Source organism: Micropterus salmoides, unplaced genomic scaffold (genome assembly GCF_014851395.1).
Source record: "Micropterus salmoides isolate LMB-PRFRI ecotype aquatic unplaced genomic scaffold, ASM1485139v1 Ms_hic_scaffold_9, whole genome shotgun sequence".
NCBI classification, from domain to species: domain Eukaryota; kingdom Metazoa; phylum Chordata; class Actinopteri; order Centrarchiformes; family Centrarchidae; genus Micropterus; species Micropterus salmoides.
The window spans coordinates 16044880-16057632 of NW_024044681.1; the positions used below are offsets into that span (position 1 = coordinate 16044880).

At 40.4% G+C, this 12753-nt stretch overlaps 1 protein-coding gene across 5 annotated transcripts in view; it reads right to left on the bottom strand.

Moving 5' to 3' along the window:
* The window catches only part of rapgef6 (Rap guanine nucleotide exchange factor (GEF) 6), a 159728-nt gene that overhangs the window by 102283 nt on the left and 44692 nt on the right, over positions 1-12753 (bottom strand). For 4 of the 5 annotated variants that reach the window (XM_038707575.1, XM_038707574.1, XM_038707571.1 and 1 more), the window contains exon 4: positions 10030-10113. In XM_038707575.1, coding sequence (XP_038563503.1) covers positions 10030-10113 — 84 coding nt within the window. Of the gene's footprint in view, positions 1-6955; positions 7233-10029; positions 10114-12753 lie in introns of those variants that run through there. The other variant, XM_038707577.1, reaches the window with a different exon arrangement.

Genomic DNA, 12753 nt, shown 5'->3' on the forward strand with positions numbered 1-12753 from the left:
ATGTTCTGATGGTGGAGACAATGATAAAAGTCCTTTTTTCCCCCCCTGAGTTGGATGAGCAGTTATTCTTCAGACGTACAGAATCAGTGACTTTTGTGCGTCATACTAATTTTTTTGTAAGGGAGGACTGACATCCACAACGGCTGAGGTAAAATAAAGTGTGGGCGAAAACTATAGCATATTGTTGCTGGAAAGCTCTCTCATTGTAGCTTAATAGGGCCAAATTAGATGTGAGTGGATTTATTTGATACTTCACTGCGACATGCACTCAGATGCACTGCGCATCCACATGTTCACACTCCAGATTCACCCCGAATGAGGTGAAACAAAAAAAAAAGGTCCAGCTTATGGCATCCATCCCTGCTGATAAAACCTTAATGCTTTTTGGCAACACAATCAAGGCTAAAAGGATTACATAAGGTTTTCTACAGGACACTAAATGTACAAAATATTAAACACTTATCCTTTTTTCCATATAGTGCACGTGTCAGGTGAATCCAGGCACAGTAAAAGCCATGATCCCTTTTTACTGAATTTTCTTATTTTACTACTTTACTATTTATAGCACTGGCAGGGAAAGAAGCACATTAGCTAGGGAGGGATTTTTAAACTTTAAGCAACTGAAATGAGGCAAAGAGGCAGACACGTATATTGCTATTTTGTCTATATCTGCGTCACTTAATCAAATGATATGATATTACCGACCTCTCTGTAAATTCTGCTTTTGCTTGCCTGCGTCGAGGTCAGAAGTCTGTCACCTGAAGAAAGCATTCCTAGAGCTGCAAGGGTTTACGGTCATCTGTCAGAGGCAAGTCAGTGAGGGAGATGCTTTCTAACATGTGTTAGAAAGCATCTCAGTTCCACCAGTTAAAATTCCCCAAATTGTTTCAGACCACAGGAATTGTTATTTCTGAAATACGAAACAAGTTACTTTAAATATTCTGAACTGGTTTGATCAGAAAAACTACAAGAAAAAGTATGCGGTCCTGCATCACAAAGAGTACAACAAAATCCATATGCTATCTAAACAACAGGTCCAACGGGAACATGAACACCCAGGCATGATTTTAAGAGTTCCCAGGGAGGACTGCAGTCTGCTGGGCTCAAGAGTTCTCTCAGAACCCTAAGCCTGGAGGTCAGCCCGTCTCTGACAGATCTCTCCACACTCCACTGAGGCGAGACACATGGTCCCTGTCAGCGCCGCGCAAAGCCTGCCTAGCCTGTCTCCTCGCTGTGTGTGGGTGTGTGTGTGTGTGTGTGTGTGTGTGTGTGTGCGGGGTGGTGAGATAGGCTGTGTGAGATAAACAAAAGAAAAATACAGTTTGCTAATAATAAAGCAGCAGTAGGAGAACTAGAGTTTGCAGACTTCTATGCCCTACTGTATGTACTGTACTTGCGTGTGTTTGAGATTGGACAAATACACCTCAGGGCAGCTTCCCACGTTGGCTCCTTCCTCTTTCCCTGACTTACTGCACTCCCACAAAAGCAGGAGAACCAACAAAAATGAGTCAACTCTTAGACAGTAATTGAGTTTTTGTGTGTGGGCACATGTGTGTACCCACCAAATAATGCTGCTGCCCTGGCTGAACTGAGATCTGATAGCTCTCTGTTGTCAGCTGGTGTGAATCTGTGTTCTACAAAGGGAATAAGACAAACCTCTAAAAATGCTTGGAAAAGTGGGTTTAGAGATTCATGAACTTGTCAAACAAACACGCTCATAAACACATTCACCATGAATCATGGTCAGTGTAGAGACTTTATTTTACAAGTTTATTCACTCCTGCACAAAAGAGTTCTTACATATAGAGTTGGTAGTGTGCAGGAAAAATCACTGTTGTAGTGTCCACCAAAGCGTTGTTTTCTGACGGCGTCTTTTTTCCAATTCATTGCGGAGCGCTGCGTTTTTACAACCTGGTAAAAACGGCAGCAGCGTGACGAGGCGCTGAGCGTTTTTTCTGTGCTGGTTGCGGATCGCTTTTTTCCCGTCGCCAAGAGAAAAATGTTCAACTTCAGTCAAATGCACTTTTTACCCAGCCGTCCAATCACAGTGCAGGAGGGGCGGGACTAACACCACACCGAGCACATCCGATCTTGAACGCAACAATGTGCCAACTCGCTGAGATAATGGGTGGCCGTGGCCACCCCAGTGCCCCCCCCCGGCACGTAGCATATGTATAAAAATGCTATATACTGTATATATTATGTAACCCCTGCGTTTGAGTTAAAAGGTGAATAGCAGCATACAAGTGTTCTCATATTAGGCTCTGTCACTTTAAGAGGGTAACCTCTGACCCTGAGCTGTGATGTTTATTTTAGGAGAGGCCTTTGATTCGGCAATCACGTTTCTAAAATTGTGACTGGTTAAGGGGCGGGACTAACAGGCAGAGCAGACCGGTGTTGTGCTGAATGTGTGTGTTTTCTGTGGAGGCAGCAACAAGCTGCAGAAGAAAGAAAAGTGTAATTTAATTAATGTACAGAGACCGTTAGTAGTCTGGCTAGTTTGTAATAAGTTTGTCACAATGCTACACAGTTTTGTGTATTGTACCGTTTGTGACAACTATTAGTCTGCAAACAGCAAAAGGTTAGCACTATTGCTAACAGCAAGCTAAGTGTACGAACACTGGAGCCCCTGACAGCGCCGTGTGTGACCGGCTGTTAACGTTATGCATCGAGGGAGACCGTCCTGTGCCTGTTTTCACCTTCATCTTTCTGAGAGAATTGCAAAAGGTGAGAACAGCAGGAGTCATCTGGACGATGCTGTGAAACTGGGCTCAACGTTACTTAGAAGGGTAAACGTCGCAACTGGCGCTCCATTGAGCAGCATAACAAACACTGCCGGAGCACAAAATCGGTGGACTGTCTGAAAAACTTAAGAGTCACCCAGAAGTTTACCCAGAGGAAAAAACGCCGGGCTGCCTTTCTGTGGTGAGTGAAAGCATCTTTTATCATCCTGACTCTGCTGCTGGTCCCTGCATGGGCAAATTGTTGTGCTGGATCGGTTGAGACTAGGCTACAGATTACGGTTGTCATATAGCCACTTTCATAGTGGTTTATTATTTGGGATAATTAGGAAAATATGCTGGCTCACTGCGCTGTATGAAAGGTACGGAGCTGGGAATGGGATATATATTGGGGGACATTCTTTCCATTATGATTACAGGATCTCTGGAACCCTAAAACGTTGTCTGTGCACTCGTTGACTTCATTGGTGTTGAGCTCAATGCTGTTTGCTTATGGCCCTGTAGGCTCATTTGTTCTGAGCTTGGTTGTGTCAGCTTAAATATTGCATTCTTAATTTAGGTTTGTGACAGTGATACTGTAGCTTGTGTAAATAAACTTCTCTCTCGCTGTGTTTTGTGGAGCCATGCTGTTTGTTGACATGTTAAAAAACACAATAGCAAGAGAGAGTACGGTAGTTTTACTGGTATCTATGTTTTGAAATGGTTGGTGCCATTTTTTCATATAATTATCACACTGGTCAAATCAGTGGTTAAAAAGTTGGATATGTCAAGATTAACTATCGTAGTTGTTTGGGAAAGTCTTCTGGGGGCGCCACTGGGTGGTGGGTGAAATCTTCGGGCCATCTGCGGCTTTGACGGACAGGAAAAATGCACAACAGAAAGACACGTGTAGTAAGGTAAGCGTAATTACTAAGCTTGTCTATTAAACACGAGAGGCGACACTTGGTTTTATTTTTGTTGGCCAAGATGATTTAAAACATACATTAGAGGTTTTCTTACCTGCCAAATATCCAAACTTTGTTATGATGGAAACTAATCCCTGTTTTCTTTAAGACCACAACATTAGTTTAGCATCCCCACAGTATGTCCAACCAATTCCAAATGACTGAAACAATTATGTCTTGGACCCTTTACCTTTGACCTTCAGTGATTTACTGTACTCACAGCAACATTTCTTTGAATGAGCTATTAAGTTCAGTTCCCCCGCTCCCCCCAAAATAAGGCATCTTTCCTTGGAATGGAAAGGTCTTCCCACGGCAGTGAAGCTGTGTCTGTGCTGGATTTTAGCAGGTGATGATTTCTCTCCCCTCCTTTCCTTCAGAAACAAGTTGTTGGCAGCGTGGAGAACAGGTTCAGCCCCAGTCCAGTGACAGCTGTTGCGCCTGGGGCAATAAACCATGACAGCCGGCGCAGAAAGGGCCACACAGACACACACACACACAGTCAAAAGCCTGTAAAAACCAGTGATGTGCCCAAAAATACTAATATAAATAAAGGGAGGTGTCTATTAAAATAATATGAAAATAGAGTTCATTTATATATTAAAATATCCTTTGGATTTAGTCACAAATGTTTAAGTCAGAGTTTGCATGTTATGGCATGGTGTATAAATTATGTTTTAGAATATTTTAATCTTTTTTTGGTGTAATTGTGAAAAATGCTCATCACAATTTCCCACAGCCCAAAGTGACGTCTTCAAATAGCTTCTTTTGTTTAATCAGAGTCCAAAACCGAAAGACTCTTCATTTTAACACTGCAACTCTTCCTCATAAATGACGAATAAAAGCAGCACATCCTTATAATTAATAATCGCTAAAAAAATCTGCTAAAATGTGGTTGCAATTTATATAAATTGGGGGTTTTCCAAGCATTATAAGTATATTTATCATAGCACATAAGCCAAACAAACAGAAAAACTATACTGCCGTTTTTTTTTCCCCCATTTACGAGCACCCTGCTTCTGTTCTCTGCCCTCTGTGTCTAGGGTGGACACACACACAAAAACCAAATTTTTTTCTTGACTGAAAAAGGGCTGAAACGATTAATCCATTTTCAAAATTATTGACAATTTTCTTTTGATCGACTACTTGATTAATCAACTAATTGTTGCGGCTGTAATAACCACAGCAGTTTATACTAGTCAGAGGCAAGATTTTAAAATTCTGGAAAGTTATCACAGCGGAAATCCTTCCTCAGAACTAGGGCTAGAAAAGATAGAAAGATTTGTTTTTGGCAACAGTAAGAGCTCCACTTCCAAAATGACAAGCTGCGTGATGCTGCACACAGTATATAGACAGCAATCTTTGGGAGTGTAATTTGAGTCCATAGAAAGTTTGAGAGAGTTTCGGTCAAAATTTAAACCCAAACAGAGATCCAGGCCAATTTGGCACCCATGTTTCCATGGTAATGATGGCCAACAGTAAAGAAAGAAAACCTCAGACCAGAGTCTAACACATACACACAAACACACATAGAATATTCTACTTCTCATTTCTCTGTTTGGCAGTTCTTCCTCTCAGCTTTAGAGGACTGGTTGGCTAACAATGACCACTCTGACTCACACACACATTAAAGAAGGCTGGACAGCTGGCCAGCAGTCAAAAATTCAGACAGACCACCAACACACACAAAACAGCCAGACAGACTCCAAGGAATGATGTAGTGGGTCATTCAGAAACATCACGATTCATTTGCAAAACAGGGTGATCAGTTAAGGGGCTCATTCAAACCTTAGCATATCAGAGCAAATCAGAGCACCGCTCCACTCCAATGGAGCGAGTTAAAAAGTGTCCTCATAGCTTAGAGAGAGATAGCATTTACACTGGGCTGAACCTACATTCATTGCATACTACTGGAGACTATCTTGCTCTAATCTGTACTTTTGTGTAATGCAGCAGGTTCCCCAGAAAACAGATGAAAAGTGAGCAGCGTTGTCAATGTTTTACTTGTGGAGCTTCAAGGAAGCAAAGCTCCAAACTAATTCTAGGAAAACACATGTAACACATGTATTGTTATCTGAACAGTCCTTTTAGCATAGCGTTGGGTTCCATGGCATTTTATCAAATACCAATCAAGCTAAAATCCCACGTATCATCTGAATCCTTTTGAATCCCTTAACCAATTAACTCATTAAGTTTAGCTTTCATCAAGTCACTAAAGTTATAAAACAGCTACAACTCAGATTTGGTTTAGATCTGTGATCCCCTACTAAAAGTTTTAGTGGTAGACTTTAAATTAAATCAGCATTAATTTTCCCAACCTGGAGATACAGATAGGCTGAAAACGAGACAAGCAGCAGAAGATTTGAAATGTTGACTGTTGATTGGTACCGATTGTTCTGACATATTAAAATTACAGCACGGATTTATCTGATTTTTCATAAACAACTTTATCTAAATAATGGAGGTCCTGATTCAGAAATATAAGGTTTATGCGCTCAAAATATTGATCTGATATGCCTACATTTAACTGAGAGACTCATCTATTTAATGTGCTACGATCAGCTAGATAAATTTGTCCAGACATGAGTCAGCGCTCTGTTGAGCTACAAAAACACAGTTCACTCGCGGTCGTGGAGTGATGTTGCAGAGTGATGTGTCCTTTCATTCACAAACGATCTTTAGTACGACACAGTGAGCAGCTTTCAGAGGGCACATTAACCGACAGACAAAAGTTTCAGTGAAGCCGTTATGGCATTACTATTAATTAGCTGACATAATCTTATGCCGGTGACGTTTGATACTTAACTGGCGAAAGCAACAGTCAGCACCAGTTATTTCCTCTTTCTCTCATTGTTTTTGTCATTCTTCACTACACATTAAATCAGTAATAACTTACCAACAGGATTCAACTAAATCTTGTCAACACAAACATTTCAACCCAGAGCCTATTTCACTTGAGACTTTTCTTTTTATCTACACTGATTATCTTAAAGGAAAAAACACAGGAGTTAGCGATGTGTTTTTCAGAGCTGTGGGGCCCCGTGGTGTTAAGCTATCCTACCGCAGCGCCGTGGGGAATTCCTGGCTATCCAGTTGGTTAAATGCTGGCAGGCAGGAAATGAAGCACGTTGAAGAATGCACAGAGAAAGTGAGAGGGAGTTTTGAAAAATCTCAGTGGACTTAGCTTACAATCACCATTACATTACAGCAACTGTCTGAATTCAAAGACACAAATTAGCGTAAAAGAGAAAGAAAAACTTTCTGATCACTAACCAGGAACAGGAATTTCAGGGGTCCGCTTCTTTGGATTCCTTGTAAGTGAAATAATATCCAGCATATTATCCACAATGAGAAGAGAGGAAAGCACAAAATTCCAGTAATCCAGGTTTGGATCCAAGTGGGTTTGTTTTATACTCCAGGAGTGTGAAAAAGTGAAAAATTTCCTCAGAAAGTAGGTGACTGTCAAGCCTTTTACTTTGTCTTAAACTGAGGGAGGAGTGTATGTTCTCTCCCGCTCTACTCTGTTCTGTCTGTGTGCTGGCTCCAGGGAGGTGTGTGTGTGTGTCAGTGTGTGTGTAGCCTGCTCATTTCCTGCCTGGATGTGCTTCTGGGCTCCAGGCGGGTAGGCTGCTCAGGAACACATGGCCAGCCACTGTTCTGCCAGCGGTTCCGCATTCCACACACACACACACACACACAACTCCACCCTATTAGCTCCCTCTTTGACCCTTTAAGCCCCCCTGCTGCCCCTGAGCACACACACACACACACACACACACCTAGCTTCCCCTGAGGTCATTGATAGATGCCCAACTACTTTTTCTGCTACAGTTGGTCAGTTGATGCTTTGTGTTGTTGCTGTTGTTAGATAAATTAACTTAATATCACAGCGGCTGTTCGTATCCATCTGTTCCTTCAACATGAAGCCTGTAAAATTTCACTACAGGCGACTGCATCAACTGTTGCATTAAGGTTTTAAAGGATCTTTCTTGTCCAAAAGTGTGGAAATTTGTCTCCGGCTTCACAGGCTGGTTAAAAAACAGATTATTAACAAAAAAAAATAATCACAGTACAAACAATAAATAACACAACATCCACAGCACAGACGCTTTCGTCATTAGTAACCAGTGTTGGGGGTAACGCGTTACTGTAATCAGATTACTTTTGTCTGTAAAGCAGTAATGTAACGCATTACTGTTGATAACTTCAGTAATACTAATAACAAAATGACAAATTACTTGTGTACTGGTTCTTCAACTATCTGCATAAGGGGAGGAGAGAATTACATTACATAGTTACATACAAGTTTTTCCTTTGATGTCTCACCATCTGATATTGTGATGAGGGCCAGTGTCTTATTTTATTATTGATATAAAAAAAATAGATGGTTGGAAGGACAACCTATTTTAAGTTATGTTGTAATGAAGTTAGGTTATTCATTATGTTGAATGGTGTCACACACTACACGAGCTGACAAGGGTTCTGTCACCCAACGCTGGTCTCCAAACCACGTTTTGTCAAGAAAACACACGTGAAATGTGAAACGGGAAATGACGCGAACCTACACATGAAACAGCTGTTTGTTATTATAAAGATACCAATTCTAAAGACTGAGAAAATCTGGGTGATAGAATGGATTAGCACACGCAGGTAGCAGGGATCGTCTGACCTACAGAGAGTTTACAGTTTTGAGGTGAAAAGTAGCTGCCTGCTCTGCCAGCTGCCTGCTCTCATTGGCTGGATGTGGATGTCAAGTCAGCCGACTCTGCCAGATATTTGGATCAGTAAAATTATTTGCAGGATCAACTGATGATGAAAACACAGAACTCCACTCAGTAATGTTTTAAAGGGATTAACAGTGAACCAGTGAAAACATGTGAAACTCAAATAGAACATTCCCGTGAAGTGATTCTATAAATTCTTAAACGGTGATCCCCAAAGAATTTGGTGAACTTCGTCTCTTTTGGACACAACGCACTACAAGCTGCTTCCTTTTCCAGAAAATTCCCTGACCAGTAGGAACGCTGCTAATATGAATGTATGATGGTTTGTGAGGCTATCTTTCTCAATTCACACCCTTTAGCAGGTGAATCTCTCAGTCAGAAGGTCTTTTTTTTTTTTGTTTTGTTTTTGTTTTTACTCAAAGCTACCCGCCCCCTTCCTTCCTGTTTCTGGCATGTGTAAGCTTCTGTTTCAGTTCAACAGAGGGAAGGTAAACATGTCGCTGAGGGCTGACCTCGAACAATTTCTTTCACCGCTTTCCCCATTACAACCAATTCCTTTGTTTAAACAGGTGCAACATCTCTTTTCAAGGTATTTATAGGCTACAGGCTTTTTTTTGTCATTTTGACTTGTCTGAGGAGGGGGACCTGATATAAACCATTAATTCATGCACTTGCAACAGATTGTAATCTTTTCCACATTTGTTTTTCACATATTTGCCCATAATAAATGGCTAATAAACAGTCTAGAGTTGATTGACCAATTAGTCAACTGAATCAACAAACATTTTGATAATCGAACAATCGTTTTAGTCATTTATCAAGCATAAATGCCAAATATTTGATGGTTCCAGCTTCTCAAAGGTGAGAATTTACTGCTTGACCTTGTATTGACATTACAGTTAACTAAATATTTTTGGGTTATTGACTTTTTGTTCGGATAAACCAAGGCATTTGTTGACATCATCCAAACGATTAGTCAACCGAGTATTCGGTAGAGTAATCAATGTCAATAGCTGCTAGTTGCAGCCTTATAATAGTCTATACACATTGACGTCATAAAACTTCAGACATGTTTTCATTTTTTGTATTTGATTAAACAAACAAGATATAACCTGTTCATTAGTAAGTGTAAGAGGTGCTGATTTTGTTACCTTTACATGATCGTTTCCCTGTTTCCAGTCTTGCTAAGCTAACCGGCTGCTGGATTTAGCTTCATACTGAAAGGCATTGACATAATTAAGTTTTCTCTTAAAAAAAAAAGTCATGGTTCACTAGGTCACATTTGATGTGCTGTGCCACATTTGCCTCATTGAGAGTCTTGCTGAAGGAGGTGAGACTTTGTGAGACTATAAATCTAGTGGGATGTACAAGTGTGAGTGCATGCGATTTTGAGTGCATACATTGATCCCTTACATGTCAATAACAACGGTCTTTTCATACCTTGCTTACAGCTTTTTGACATGCTGTCATGTTATGTTACAGATGAACAGACAAAGACAGAAACACACACAAATGCACGAAGACAAATCCCACCTCCTCATATATATCACCTTCTTGTTCCACCCCACCATGATGTTGTTATGCCATTTTCAGAGAGAGCGAGAGTGCGAGTGCATTACATACCAGCACCTTGCCAGGTACATGTGCTCCTTGACGAAGACTGATCCAGAGAGCAGGATGTACCAACAGGTAGCGATGCTGTCTGGGCTGGAAGACCGAGAAAGAACACACTGGTGTGAAACACTGCAGTCTGTCATTAATAACACCCCATAATCGAATGTGATAGAAAGTGTGGATTATGTGAACTTTCATTATTCCCATTTTTGTACCTTTGTTACATTTCATGGCTGAGATTTCTCATGTATGTCTTCTCAGTTATGTGGGATTTTCCAGTAACATTAGCTTATTGGGCTGATAAATTTGCAGTTTTATTTATATATTTGAATAAATGGCAGGTTAGTGCATCTAGTTTGAATCTGCACACTTTGGCAGCTAAACAACACCAAGAAGAACAACAACATATTTTAAGGATAAGGAAAATAATCTCGTAATGTGTCAGTCAGACAAGGAAATGAAGAACATTAATTTACAATAGGTGCAGCCATGTATATCTGACGGTCCAGGATACTCCCATAGTAGAGCTTATGCAGTTATTTTTTGACAGAATAAAATTTCCCTTAAATTAAAACTGATGTTTTATTATTGAAACAGATTTTTATTTTTAGTGATTTTATCACCATCCTCTGCCACAGCCTCATTTCCGATGTATCTTTAACTAGCTTCTAAGACTTGGTGAGCTAAAGACAATTTATATACATAGGACTATGCTACTTATCATGGTTCTCCATACATTTATGGCTGAACTGGCTAGAAAGAATTGAATCCAAGCCAGGATTCTTGGGTGACATTTTATCCAAGGCTTTGAAAAATGTAGGAGTTATGTAAAGAGAATTGAAGACCGTGATTTTTGTGCACATCTGCGCTTTGAATCCCAAGTGCTGCATTTTGCATTAGCATAAAATGTATTCCTAGGATGCCAAGTACTATAAAGTCATCATCACTGTTAGGTTGAGAGAATTCATTAAAGGCAGGCAGTCATGCTAAAAAGATACGAATAAACAGTGCTGAAAGAGTCACATAATCTTGTCTATACTTTTATCTGAAAATAAACCAGTCCAAAACATGGGCCATGTGACTGTCCATGCTATTTCATATACACATTGTGTCTGTTAACCCCAACCACCTAAGTCACTTCATAATACGCTGTGTGCTCGAGTCAGCAGCAAGCAGAGACCCAATCATACATGAAGAAGTCAGCCAGAGGAGAACAGACAGTAACTGAGCCTGTGGTAATATGAATATGAATAGAGGCGGGGAACATGGGCTGAGAAATGAGGAGAGCTTGAAGAGTGGAGATAAGAGGTGCACCATAGTGGGAAGAGCAACATCTTATCAAAAGATGGTAACGTTATCTCCTCTTCTTGCCTGACAAAATAGCACACAGTAGGTTTTCTGTGTGATTTATGTACACTAACAATTTATAGATGGGGTGAAATATATGGGCAGATGTCATTCACAACTGACTATTTTTGGTTTGATTTGGATAGAATATCAAGATTATCTCTCTACAAGGTGACACAGTTCAACTGCTATGGGCAGCTACTATTTTAACTGCATCACAAAAAGGGTTTTCTCCCTCAAAACCAAACAAAAGGTCCATATTTCTTTCATGACGAATCACTAATAAATCACTTATATACAGCCTGGCTCTGCAGGATGACTACAGGATGTGTTAAGAAAATTTATTTTTAAAATGTGGCCACATATTGTTCAAGCTGAGTGTTGAATCAATAAGCTGGATTGATTAAAAAAACAAAAAAAACAAACCGAAGTTTAATCAAATTAGTTTCGAGCTGAGGGTAACGTGATACAATAAAGTCATGGGATCTCAGGTGTTGATATGGAGGTGGACTGATGAGATAAAGACCGGCTTTTATGATAATAGCTATATCAGAAGAAAACAGGGATATCTGCAGAAGCTCGTGCTTCATCTACAGAAACACAAAAAGATGTCATAGTGCTAGACACACTGTTTAAAAAGGGAAGAGCAGGAAAAACAACACCACCCACACACACACACACACACACACACACACACACACACACACACACACACACTTAACTTAGAGTCTAACATGCAAAAATGCTCATCATTCACTGGTCCCAGTTTCTCAAAAGTGATAATTTGCAGCTTTTTTTTAAATGTAAATTTAAACTGAAATTTACAATCTCTCTGTGGGGGACATCTTTATAGATTAACCAATGAATTAGAAAATAACTGACAAAATTAGTTATAGTCCTTCTACTGCGCACATCATTAATTCATTCTTCCATCTTTTTTGTTGCTTTTGGTGTTCTTTATCATTGAATGTTGTGCCGTAAAAGCAGGTATGTTCAAAGAAGAAATGAAAAGATTTGTTTCCTGTTGCATTGTTGGAGATTCAGTGAGGCCAACATGATTAACTACCATTATGGTTTCACTGGAGAGACCTTGATTGCTTTCATCTGCTATTTTGGGGGGGGGGGGGGACTAATTGGACATGGCGGGTGCTTTGTTCTGGGTTAAGGTACTTAGGACTAGCCCCTGGTAGGGAGGCAGGAGAGAAAGTGTGTGTGTGCGCGTGCGTGCGTGTAATGGTAAATTAAACCACTGAGGGTCTAATGTGATTTTAGTGAGCATGATAATACATCTCCAGCATGTGCAGCTTCTCTCTCATCCTTTCATCTGTCTCTGTCCCCCCCTCAATCTCTCACACTTCCTCCACATCCCGGCCACCGTCCTCCCTC